This window comes from Triturus cristatus, chromosome 6 (assembly GCF_964204655.1).
Source record: "Triturus cristatus chromosome 6, aTriCri1.1, whole genome shotgun sequence".
Lineage (NCBI taxonomy): Eukaryota > Metazoa > Chordata > Amphibia > Caudata > Salamandridae > Triturus > Triturus cristatus.
Window position 1 is genome coordinate 450151832 of NC_140589.1, and position 13849 is coordinate 450165680.

The following is a 13849-nucleotide window of genomic DNA, read 5'->3' on the forward strand; positions in this document are numbered from 1 at the left end:
AACCGTTCAGCAAGGAGGAGGTCCAAAAGGCCATAGATGCTCTGAAATTGCAGAAAGCACCACACCCGGATGGGATAAATGCCCACTTCTATTGCACATTTGCGCCAGAACTGACTCCTCACCTCGTGACCCTATTTAATGAGATAGCGAAGGCGCGTAAAGTCACAGATACCATGGGAGAGGCCCTGATTAGTCATTCCTAAAGTGGGCAAAGACCCAACATTGTGCACCTCTTACAGACCAATTGCACTTTTGAACCTAGATGCTAAACTCTACTCCAAAATTTTGGTTACACGCCTTGATGATCTCCTCCCGGCGCTGATAGACCCCGACCAATCGGGTTTGTTAAGGGGCGTCAAACCCATGACAACCTCTGTAGAATGGCGCATATTATTGAGAAATTTCAGAGGAAGGGCATCCCTGCGGTCCTCCTCTCCCTAGACGCGGAGAAGGCCGTTGACCGTGTTGATTGGGCCTTCTTAGTTAGAACCATGCATCAATTCTGGTTTTGTGAGGAGTTTATCAACATGGTGCTGGCCAATTACCAATCTCCCATGTCTAGAGTTCTGGTGAATGGAGCGATATCTGCGGCTTTCACGCTTACGAGGGGAACGAGACAGGGTTGCCCGCTGTCCCCCTTGCTGTTTGCGCTCAGCATTGAGCCCCTGGCGGAGAGGATAACGGCCCACCAGGACATCAAAGGGGTCCCCTTCGGCCCCGACACTCACAAGATTTCTCTATTTGCCGATGACGTGCTCCTACCCATAACTGATCCTCAGACCACGCTTCAGGCACTACTACTGGAGCTCGAGAGCGTTGAGAAAGTGGCGGGATTTCAGGTGAACAGCTCTAAATCATTCCTCTTAAACTTGACTCTCCCTACGGTTGAATGGGAGCGCATAAAGGGCACGCCCTTCTGTTGTACTAACAAAAATCTCACTTACCTAGGGGTCCAGCTCACTCACAAACTATCAGGCCTATACAAGGCCAACAAACCGCCGCTACTGCGGCAGATAAAGGAAGACCTCAAAGGCTGGAGAGCGGCCTACACCTCCTGGATTGGCAGAATAAATGCAGTAAAAATGAATATCCTCCCTGGATATCTATTTCAAGGTCTCCCGATTTCTGTAGACAGGGAATTTTATGTTGATCTCAAAAAGGCAGTTACCAAGTTCATTTGGCAAGACCAAAGGGCCTGACACTCCCACCGGATTTTGACGAGGCCCAGATCAGAAGGGGGCTTGGCCCTCCCGGACTTTAGGTGTTACTACCAAGCAGCCCAACTCTGAGTCATCACGGAATGGTCTCTTAGAGAGTCGGAGAAACACTGACTGCATATGGCTCGCCAGATAACGGGGAGGACTATTTGGGATCTTTTGTGGTTAAAAAAAGACACAGACCACCAAATGCCTACATCAGCACCCCGACGTCTACTACCTTGAGAGTCTGGGATCTGCTTACTAAAATCGCTATCCCTATCTACCTTCACCCCCATACATTTTATTCCGGACTTCCCTCTGGCCATGCAAAAGGGCCCCTTTACACAGTGGAAACAGGGGGGCTGTCTAATGATCTCTCACCTATATAAGAAGGGGGAACTGATGACATTCGCAGAATGTGCCAAAGAGTTCCAATTAGAAGCAAATGAAGGCTTCCACTACACGCAACTGAAACACTGGGTGCAGCAACCACTGGAACGGCTGGCCGCTACCAGGGACCTGCTCCCAATAGAAAAGTTTGCACAGTCACGACCTTCCACCAAAGGCAATATCTCTTTTCTGTATGCCCTCATCTGATCGTTGGGCCCTCGAGAGAGCCTGAAACACAGAGCTTTCTGGGAAGCCACCCTGTCCAAACCAGTAGATGAGAAGCAGTGGATCGGCCTTTATAAAGATATAACAAAACATAACCGCTCATTGCACCTCCGGGAAGCTCATTACAAAACAATGTATGATTGGTACATGTACCCGCAAAAATTACATAAAATATTTCCTACTACCTCTAATAGATGCTGGAGGGGTTGCGGCTTGTTAGGAGATTTTAGACACCACTGGTGGGACTGAACTTTCATCAAACCATTTTAGAAAGAAATTTTGTCTCAAATAAAACTGATTCAGGGGTATCCCATTCCGGAAACCATTGAACACACCCTCTTGGGTATAAGAGATCCTCCCCCGAAGAGACAAACAAACAGTGACCGGACCATTATGTGGTTATGCCTGGGGGCAGCTAAGATGGATGCCGCAGCAGCTTGGAAAAAGCCTGAGGCCCCATCCGTCACACAGTGGCATGCGAGGTTGTGGCGAGCGCTGGCGCTCGAACAACTGACAGACATTATGGAGGACACCAGGAAAGGCTTTGACTACATATGGTCCCCATTAGTGTCCTATCTTTCGGAGGGTCTTCCCTTGTTTGCATGTAGCTCCAGACTGAGGGCCCTCCACCTCTTTCATATCTGACTACATAAGGAGTCCCCCAGGGAGGGCCTCCTCCCACCATGAGTGGCACCTGGGCTCGGCCCACCGCTCACCCCCCACGGCGTTTCACTCCGTGCCACTTGCACCTTGATACCTTGTTCACACTGTTTTTTCTTCTTTTTTTTCCCTTTTCTCTTCTATTTACCAGTTCTCTTTTCTTTTTTTTTTCACGAAAGAGCACATTATGGACAATATGCATCCACGCCTTTGCTGAGTACCCCCGCAACTGGGCTGATACCCAAACGATCCACTACTGCATGCTGTAGGAACAAACTGGGGTGTAGAAGCATAGATGATTATTGGGGCAAACCCTCGTTCACAAGCTGTGTTTACATGTAAGATTTCTATAGCATTTGACCTGATTACGGTGGAATTGTATTCATGTGATGCTCAGAAAAACTTCAATAAATAGTTTTTGACAAAAAAAGATAATTGTTCTAGTCTACAGCTTGTAAATCCAGCTTCACTAACTGCCATTTATGATAATCACACTTCCTATCACATAAATTCTCCTACCTCTTGTATAATCACATCTGAAGAACTCTGCATCCTGCGTCGTTTCACAGGTGATTTCTGGTGAGAATCAACCATGGCCCTGTATGTCATTAACTGCAATTCATAGTCCTGTTGAGAGTGTAAAACGGTGGTTAAGACAATCAGAATTTGGTTGGAGTCATTAACTTTGCAAAGCAACATACAGCAAAACAAAAATGTCTGCCTTACCTTGACTGAAGCAGAGTACTGTTCAGAATACTTCTGGCACTCATCGAGTTTGTGTTGTTTCATTTCAATCTCGGAAACCAGACTCTGCAAAAATAAGGTAACTACAATTCATAAAATGTCTTTATTTTAAAATGCCTTTAACATGTGTGACATTTCACCCTTTAAATTGCTGTACGGGGAGGGGTGCCATTCGAACTCATCTTCCCTTTTTTCACTAACTTTCACACAGTTCGTCCCTTCTCTCTCCCTCCTTCAACACCTGACTCCTTCTGCATTGTACTTTTTTAGGACAACCCTTCAGCTCCCACCCTCACTTCTTTTCAAACTTAGTTTATACCTCCCTTCACTTTAGTTCTGCTTTCGTGAGAAGGTCTCCTTTGCAACCCTCATTCCTCCTGTTAACCCGTAACCCTTCCTGTACCTTTGTCTCCTCACCCTTTTCTGCTTGAATATTAAAACTTTGGCCTTATGTTCAGTTTGGCTGACTCTGGTGAAGGTATTTGCTGCCCCACAATATTTAGCAATCTCTGCCAGAATGGCAGCAGCCACCATGGTAATGGCTATGCTGAAGGGACTGAACGTTTGCTCCGTGGCTATAATATTTAATATTACTGCTCATTAAAGTTCCCGAAGTGCGAGTTAATTTTTGAAAAACAAATATACATGACAAGCTGTGTGTTTTCTATCAATGTCTGAGGTCCATTTTTACCTTCCTTGGTAGTCTCAAACAGGAAAGAAAGTATGCAGAACAGCTGCGGTCTAAGGTACTTTGACTAACGGTACACAGTCAGTCTGGCCATCAGTCAAAGACTTCTGCTGGCGGGAACATGGCAGCTCCCGCACTCTAAACAGAGCGGGCGGACTGTGAGGTTTCGGTGCAGAACACTCTAGAAACGTCTGTGTCAAAGTACCATGCCTAGAGAAGGTTTAAGGCATGGGCAAAGTGGGCTCTGGCCAAGGGCCACAGCCTTTCTGGGGGCCCCAAGATAGATCCAGCTCTGTTCTGCAGAGTTTTGCCATGATGGCCTTGAATGATTCTTAAATAGTTTTAAATATTATTTCCTTTACTTTATTTTCATTGTGGGTGATATGCGTGTCTATTACATTTAGTAGAGAAATGTGTGTTTATGTTTCATGCAACATCCGTAAAATAGTTTCTTTTAGATCAAATCAGGACCTGATGTATGAGAAATGAGAGGGTGTCACAGAGATTATTTGCATTAATATTGGCGAGCAGCGGCAGTGTTACAATATTGAAAACACACATCACTATCCCTGAATATTACATGGAAACACACTTAGAATTTAGACCAGTGTGTTCCTGTACACTGTCAGTGACTCGGCCTAAGAGGATATGAAAGAGCTGAAAAAAGATCATAACTTATAAACTGTTCCTTATAGGGGCCCCCAAATATGCTTGCCCAGGGCCCCCAAAATCCTTAAGATGTCCCTGACCATGACGGCCAAATTCTAAATAACACCCATGTTCCATACCAGGATTTTAGTTTAGAAACAGGTATTATTTTAGAATATGATATGAATGTTACTGTCCTTGAGTAGGCTTATTATTTTACAACACTGTCCTTCTGGTAGTTCGCTTTTCCGCTAAATCGTTCTCAGATTATTTGGGTACTCATAAATGGCTTTCTGTTGCTGTACGTTTCTATGAATGTTCTTACTACAGTGTGAAAGTACTATTAATGTCAGAAAAACAGGAATATAGATTTCAAGGTTTGAAGCTATATTTCTTTAGTGCCGTTGTATTCTTGTTGCGCCACACCTGGCGTCATGAATGACACTATTCATGACAACAAGAATGCATGCAAAGGCATGGGTTGCACAACACAAGAGAAGGCTCAGTTATTCTCTAAGAAGCATCTATGTGAACTAGATGATAGTATACTTTGTAATTGTATGCTCACACGCATCAAATAAATGGCGCAGTAAAGAAATCAAACTTTAACAATAAGCATTCTACAACATATATATATCTTCAGTATGAGGTCAATGTAGGACTAGGTACATACAGAGAGTATGTTGAAAGACTAAGATTAAACAGGAAGTGGTGTCTACATCACTGAAAGGCTGTTCAACAGAGAGGATGCTAGTCACAGGGCTGTACCTAATTTCATAATAAATCAAATAGGTGGACACCAGGCAGAATGAAACTTCATTTCAGTAAATTACATAATGGGAAAACTCATTTCCTTGCAACATTTTACAATCTGTAACAAAACTACATTAGAAAAAGAGGCATTAAGAGACCTAAGAATAAAGCTAAGTTGAAAATGGTATTATGTAAGGAGTAGGGATAGGAATAGTTGTACTAGGGTGCAGACAGGGGCATGTGAGGACCTGTGCCTGTGGTGGAACTTCCTAACTCACAAATGAAACGATGCCTCTGTATACAAAATTATATTGATTCAGTGAAGCAGGAGTGTCTACTTCTAGGCTTATAGGAAACAATGAGTAGAATTTCGATATTAAGCCCCAAGCCATAAGAGATATTTGACCAAGAGTTTGCAATTTGACTCAGAAGCTGGAGTTTCCCTTAAATGATCTCTGCTATTTGCCTGAACAAAGTGAACTAGGTGTAAAATGACAATACAAATGTATCAAATATGTTGGAATCTGGTTTTGCAACAATGTAGATGAATCCAGGAGCCAAAGTGGAAATAAAAATGATTGGCCGATTCCTGAATTCCTAAATTCATATAATGTTTGGAGAGATTGGAGACCTATAAAATGACTTAAAATAATGGTATTACTAGCATAGCCCCTTTACAAGTATGGATGAGCGTCTTCAAATCATTTGACAGACTTATTTCAGACTTTATTTTGAAAGGCAAAAAAGCTATGATTTCTCTCCAAAAACTCATAACACCTAAATCACTAAGTGGGGTTGCTTGTCAGAGTTTTACAAATACCAAAAAGTATTTCCTGCAAGACACAGTATACACTGGCTACAAAATGGGATGTCTGGATTAACCCCCTACCCGCAAACAGAATATGATCTTCCCAAACCACTCACACCTCTGACCACCCCTACCTCCCACGGTATCAAAGTACTCCACTCTTATACTAAAATGAAGGATATACCTCAACACTGAAATACCTTGAAAAAAACGAAACATTAACATTTCTGGCTCTACTCTGACGGCAATATGGAACAATCTTAAGGTTTGAATAGCGATCAAGATACTGTTTTGGGAGGAATGGGCATAAAAAGGAATAATATACATTGGAGACTTAGGAAGCAGCACAGTTCAATGTCTTTTCCTATGCTGCAACAGAAAAGTAACTTATCCAATATAGATTTTTATTAATGTCTCAGACTCAACGCCGTACTTAGCAAATTAAGTGCAGTAAACTTCCAGGGCATTTTGCTGTGCAAACTCTCTGTAAAGGGCCATGCAGCAGCTAAAATATGACTCAATCCTGAGCAGTAAATCAACATTTATTATGAAGGCAGAAATAAAATGGAATGAGACTGGAGCAAACCTCTCAACCATTCTCGTAGGATTTATAGTCAAAAACATGGAAATCGTCTGAGGCTGCTAAGATTGCTTCCTCTTTATCCCAGTGCAAATTCTTATTTATCTTTAAATCCTTTTAAACTTTTTAAACTAAATGTACTTAATTTGGATATAAACTGGAACTGTAGGAAGCAGCTGATGATGGGGGAAATATGCTTTTCAGCTGTAAATTTACAAGACAGTTCTGGAAAGATATCAAAAAGTCAATCAGTAAATTATTCCACCAAAACGTATCTTTAGATTGTATAAATGTGGTTCTAGGTGCTTGCAGTATTAAGCGCTTTCTGGTTTTAAACACTTCAGATCTTTATTTCCGGGACCTTCTCTAAATCTTAGGTACCAATTCTATCCTGTGTGAATGGAATAGCTCCAAAGATTGGTCTTAAAACACATGGTGGGCCAGGGTTTGCTTCAATACTGTCTTTACTAATCCTTTTAGACTGAGCTCACCAAGAAAGCTTTGGTCTAAACTTGATTTGTACTTAAAAGGCAAAAGTCCCCTTATTCAAATACTAGACAAATATAATCAAGCTCTTCAAGCTGATGTCAAAGATCACACATTTTTGTAATCTACAGACCCATTTCTTAAAACTAAGTATAGATGGATATGGCAAGGCTTTCACCCGCTGTCTTTCTCTTCTTGTTTCTTTCTTATATCTATAGCTATCTCCTTTTGTTCATAATCCTTTCTATCATCTATTGCCTCCTCAGCTCTACATGGGTCACTTCAGGTCATCAGCTAGTGATTTTAAATTCTTTATGGAACTGGTAAACAATAGGAGGCATTTGAAGATTAGTGCCCTTATGATAATCACATTTGGACTAACAAAAAATCTAACGACACCACTGAATAAATGTCATAGTCTGAAAAGATTATTATGTCTCATGTTGTACTTGTCTGTTCTTTGCATCTTAAAAACCTTAATAAAAGGTTTTGAAAAAACAAAGGCTTAAACGAATAGGGTGTAAAGTGTGGGCAATAGGGGATAAGCATATAGGGTTAGGGTCATAGATATAGGTAAATTGTTATGGGGTTGGGATTCAGGGTTAGGAGTTTGGGGTGTAGGGTTGAGGGTTAGGGTTTAAGGTACACAAATTAGGAAATGGGGTTAGAGATTAAAGATTGAAGGGGTAAGGGTATAGGTACGGGGTATGTTCCTAGAGATTAAGGGTTAATGCATTAGGAGCTAAAGATAAACTGTTATGGTTTTGGGCTGGAGGGTTAAAGGTTTAGGGCTTAAGGGCATAGAGTATAGGGTTAAGGTTTCGGGCTTTGAGGTATAGATGGTATGCATAAATGATTAGGGATGGGATATGGCTATACGGCTAGAGGTTTGGTTAAACATTTCAGTGTAGGGTTGGAAGTATGTGACTTACAAGTTAAGATTATAAATTCAATGCATAGGTGATAAGGTTGAAGGGTTAATGATACATGCTTGATGGTTTAAGGTATAAAGTTAAGGGGTTAGACAAAGGGTTAACCACTATGATTACGTCTGCTTAGTGTCACTGTTGGAAATATGTTTAAGGTGTGCTGATGATAGCTACAATTATTTTTAGTCTATCAGTTAAAAATGGAAAAAACAAAGTGTTGTTTTTCACAGTAATACTGCCCTTAATCTGTTTTAATGGAACACATTACACTTTTGAAGTGTTGAAGATGAACTGATACTAATTCTCAGTGAAAAATCTGAATTAACATGGTGCAACCAGGTATAGGCGGGGTGAAGGTACGAGGGTAAAGGAAAGTGGAACTTTACTGGAATACAAGTAGAGATGGAGATACTACAATATCAGCAAGGGTACACATGCTAGGGTGTAGGGAAGCATATAAGCAATTGCGCATAGGTAGTGCTGGGATTCCAAAGGTATGGGAGTAAGCAGGGATAGTAGTGTATAGGTATGGGCAAAGGTGCTAATGTATAACTAGGGGAAGAGGGCTAAGATAAAGAAAAAAACTGTTTAAGGACAAAGGAGATAGAACCAACTTGGATAAAGGAAGATGGATGATGAGAAGAGTAGAGTAGAGAAAAGATGGCAGGGGTTTAGGACGCACCCGTGCAAACAACATAAACAAAGGGTACATAGTGAGGAGGAGAAAAAGTGGCACAGGTGAGTTTACCCCCAAACAAGGGACTTAAACGATCTATTAATAAGAGAAGTGTAGGGATTTTTTTTTCTCGAAATAAAGGCATGCTCTATGATGGCTCCAGCTACTCCTTTGAAATTTGTGGAAATAGGTTTGTGGAAAAGGTTTTGCATAACAGCTGATCCATGTGTATGCTGCTCCATATTTTAAAGAATCTTCAACCATAGTGAGCGCTGTTATGTTATCATATTTATGAAATAAAACCACATTTAAAAGTTCATGCACTGTAATGAAACACTAAGACACAGACATTGAGTAGCACAAATCTATGAGACATCATATCCTAGGGTACAGTAGGGCAGCAGTAAAAGTGTACTGTGTGGTACCAGAGAACTGTACTGTACACTCTGTGCATGGAATTTAAATTGTAGACAGCTAAAATAAAGACTAGACTGTCAGCAGTCTAGTCATGATGACGGTTGGAGGCTATGTTTCCCACTGTAGTGGGGCCAGTGATAAAACGGGAGCTGATGCCACCATTATTTTTTGAAAACACAGGGTGCTCATAAAAGGTTTAGATCAATTCACCATTAATTTTTCTAAACTGTTTTCTTTTAGAGTATCAATCAACTTAACAAAACCACAAAAAAGCATCATATTTCGTTTATGTCTGTGCAGTGTGTCCAGAGGGAGCAATATTAGCAGTCTGAATAAATATCTGCTACAGAAGAGTCTCCCCTACTCCTAGGGTGACAAAACAGCATTCCGCTCACGAGTGCTCTTCGGAAAATACTGGAAGATGTGTCTGATTGAGGAAGAGAAGGGACCTGAACAACGTGAGCACTGAGCCATTCATCTGACCGTGGCGGCATGAAATTGTAAGGTCTACCTACTACAAATAATCCTCTCGCTTCTCTTCACTTAATGCCACGATGTGCTGATAAGAGGACTTGTGATGTCCTGCATAGATTATTGAAACAGTGTTTACAACCGGTTCACGAAGAGACACATCAAAAGCCACCGAAGAATCCAAAGGCAAGTGTTCAAAATGTGAGTGAGCCTAGAGCAGTGCAACAACATTAAACATGCATTAAAAGCACTCTTCTGGCTCCGATGATGAAAGTTTAAATTACTAAATACAATCCACAAGAGTTATGGAGTAGAGAGATGGAATTCCTAGTGGGATTGACCACCCACAATGTGCCCAAAAGAAATCTGCAGTCATGAGTGCTAAACCTTATTTCCCAATGTGCCTTAAAATAGATTAAACATGTCTGAAAGGGAGATTATTTAATTCATGATGAAGGTAAGTAACAAAGCCATTACAGCCATTTGCCAGGAGCTGGGAATCTACGTTGAAGTGAATAGTAGGACGGGATGGGTTGCAACATAACCACATCAAAGAGCATCAACTCTCTTCCGTCTTCACCTATTTAAGCACTGATGGTGGACAGCCTGTTACACATATGGGATTTTCACTAGAATTAACCTTTCTGCCATCCACAAACCAGAAATAGACAATCACTGAATGCTTAGTATGAGGGTCACTGGGAGTGTGCAGCTAATCAAACTAAATAAAACTGGTGTTATTTGATCAAAGATAAATGGCTTTACCACAATTCTTATAAGCTCTGAATTCAAAGTTGCACAGGGCAACATCACATTGGGCGGCTGCTGTTTTGAACAATCTTCATTATGAATTAAGTGAGGACTGAGACCCATATGCTCACATTTTCAGATCTGCATGAAACACAACTGAAGGGTAGTTGGATAGTAATGCCTGCCCATCTGAAGATCACCTACAATATTATTAGCATAAATGCGGATGTGCACAACTCTTAAGGGCTTGTGAGAGAGGAGCGTGTACTACGTTTATTGTGGTACATATTTGCCAGTACTGATCTAATGTCATGATCCACATATTTCCAAGTACCTTCTGCTGGTGTAACTGTTTTGCCAGAGCTTTGCTGTTCTCAGGCTGATTTTCCTGCAGTCTTTTTTGGGTTTCTTCAACTTGTGTAATCCAGTTGTCCAGTGCCACATATGACTCTTTGTAGTACTTTAATGATTTTCCAATACCATCTAAGTCACGTAACCTAGTATAATGTGAGAATAATATTTATTCGTGAATGGATGGCTAGAAATGCAGAACAGGCATATTGAATGGATATAGGCAACAGTAAAAAAACAGAATGTGAAAATATAAAGGCACAGAAGACATCCAAAATCACTGTGTTTTAAGCTAGTAGAAAACCAGTTCAAAATGCATATAACATAATTTAGCTTTTCTGTTCCTGTAAAGAATTCATTACAGTTGGAGGTACTTTCAATTTTGATTATTTCTGCTTTCTCTAGCTCACTTGCAATAGCAGTCCAAAGAATCTTTACTGGGGCTTCAAGCTCATTTTTCATCTGCTACTTCAAACATTTTCACACCATAAGTACATTTGAATGCATTAGCACATCAATGCCTCAGATTCTAATTAGATTTTCAAGTTCTTGGTGGCTGAAATTGACAATAGAAAAAGGGATGCATCACATGAACTACGTATAACACAGGCGGTGCAGCAAGAAAGAGTTTTTCGCAGGTCATGGTGCTGATTGAACATCAAACCATTACCTTTTTTGCACGACAAGCATACATCGTACATTTAGCATGGAAGTTGTTTTCTAATTTAATATTTAAAATGTGGCCAAAAACCCTGCTGATTTAATCAAGCAATGAAGACAAATATTTGACTGACTCCTCAGTAATATTGTTCAAACCATATTTTATGTAAGTATTAACTATGACATATCGACGTCCAGGACTAAAACAGACATAGGCACAGCAGGGGCATAAGGCAGTCCTGCAATGCAAGAAGGGGGGTAAGGGCAACCTGTCTGGGGGCCGCCATTCGGTTCAAATTCAATGGATATCTGTAAGATATGGTAGACCTAGGGGTACCTCGTCATATTCTGCTGGGGGGGCCCTATCACTTTGAGTGGGCACAGTGTCAAAGGTGGGGCTTTCAAAAACTTATGAAATGAATAAATAGATAGCTTAACAGCAGATAAGTGTGGATACATTTTACTCCTACCTGTGCTCTTATACAGTACATACATTGTGGTCTACCACAGAAAGTGGAAAGTTTGTCTTTTCAAGGTTCCGCTTCCTCAGGTAACACTGTCTGCTTCTATGACCCAGGCAACTATGTGTCTGTCGATCTCTAGCTTGACTTACAAAATCCAATTTCTATGTCAGGACTCTGAGGCGCAGATTATGCTTTCTCTTCCATTTATTTTCCTCAGCAGACTTATGAAAACAACATATTTCATTCAAAGACTACAAATCTCAAGAGTCTTTTCGATAGTTCAACAACACAACAATAGAGTCAGTCCTATATAGCCAGTATCAAGGAAAAGCACTTCCTCTTTCTTCGCTGCTCACCAGCCAGATAAGTCAGTTTCCTTCATATTGGATGTTTTTGTCGAATTATTACTGTTTTTTATAACCTAGTAGTCTATGTGTGGGGTCGTTCTTTCCCCTTTGACTAATTAATACTGTGGTTCATACTTTGGTGTGTAGGCGTAGGGTTTTCTTTCCCCAATAGGAATGTTTCCGCTGATGCGGTGTGTGCATTATCTCCTAGGGGCCCTGGGCAGCGGTCAGTGTTAGACATGCTGGGGTGACAGCGAAGCCATTCGTGTGTTTCTGACGGCCTCGCTGCGAGATGCGCGACTTGTGAAAGACCTGAGGCGAGAGCCTCCTACGGATAACAGAGGGACCCTAAGAGTAAAGTCAAGGCTTGGACTAAAGGTCATCCTTGCAGAGGCCTCTACCTTGTTGGATGCCTTTGAAACCAGGCTGTCCTAAAAAGACACCGGACACTCAGGATCCTCAGGAAGATTCCCACCATGGTTATACATCTAAAGACGATTCCTGCTCCCATCAGGGAACAGATGATAATACCGAGAAAGAGTCAGATACATTTTCGTCTTTGTTTCAGGAAAAACTTGTGTTACAAATAGTTCGAAACGTCAAGAATAAATATTTGGTTGCAGTCTGTATGGCAGCATCTTTCTAGGTATAATCCCGATCCACAAATAGACAAAAATGTAACAATTGACCCTAATCATTTTAAAAAGCCTTGAGAAAGCCCAGGTCCAGATGACCATGTACGTCATACTTAGAGCAAATAATGAGAACTCAAAGATAAAAGCATAATAAAGAAAATCCTCACCTGAATTTCTGAAGCATTTTTTTGTTTTCCTACTGAACGAGGAGGAGGAGGCACTCACATACCCCCAATCAGTTACAAAAATTGAGGTAAATAAGGTCCAATACCTAGAGATAGCATTCTCCTTACAAACAAGAAAAGGCAATAACACTAAGGAGGAGAACCCTTGGACCTGTCTTCTGTAATAAAACTCAGTTTCGGGGTATGTGTTATCCCCATTCTCAATGATAGCCAAACTTACGGCGGTGGTCAGGCTTCACAAGGCAGAGGTGATCTTGGTGACAGCTCTCTGGAGGTCGCAAGTATGGTCTTCAGTTCTTCTGGAACTTTCTATGGATTTTCTAATCTAACAACCCCTGACTCTTCAGCTTCTGACGGACCCAACTTGCATTATCTTGTTCAGGATGGAACTCTTCTGCTGATGAGTTGGAGGATTACAGGGGACATTGGGAAGTCCCAGGCCTTTTGATGTGGGCTTCTTCCCTCATCAAAAAAGCTTGGGCAGATTCGACCATCAAGAGATATGGTTTGGCATGAAGGAGATGGTCACGCTGGTATATGCGAAGGGATCTTTAACCTGTGGGGGAAAATGTAGTGCATGTTGTCAATTTCTTATCAGAGTTGGTTGAATAGGGGTTGGCTTATCACACTATTAATGCATGTAGATCGGCAGTTTTGACAGGTCATGTGCCTTTTCATTTTGTCCCAGTAAGAGAACATCCTCTAGTGTGTCGTCTTTTCAGGGGTATTTAGTTATCCTTCCCACTGGAACTGGAATATTCCACTCTGTGGGATGTTACTGTT

The 13849-nt window shown here is 41.3% G+C and overlaps 1 protein-coding gene across 15 annotated transcripts in view; it reads right to left on the bottom strand.

The window, feature by feature from the left end:
- The window catches only part of DST (dystonin), a 1436897-nt gene that overhangs the window by 698555 nt on the left and 724493 nt on the right, over positions 1-13849 (bottom strand). For all 15 annotated transcript variants that reach the window (XM_085610880.1, XM_085610881.1, XM_085610884.1 and 12 more), the window contains 3 exons: positions 10759-10921; positions 3201-3284; positions 2994-3101 (listed from right to left, as the gene is read on the bottom strand). In XM_085610880.1, coding sequence (XP_085467006.1) covers positions 2994-3101; positions 3201-3284; positions 10759-10921 — 355 coding nt within the window. The remainder of the gene's footprint in view (positions 1-2993; positions 3102-3200; positions 3285-10758; positions 10922-13849) is intronic.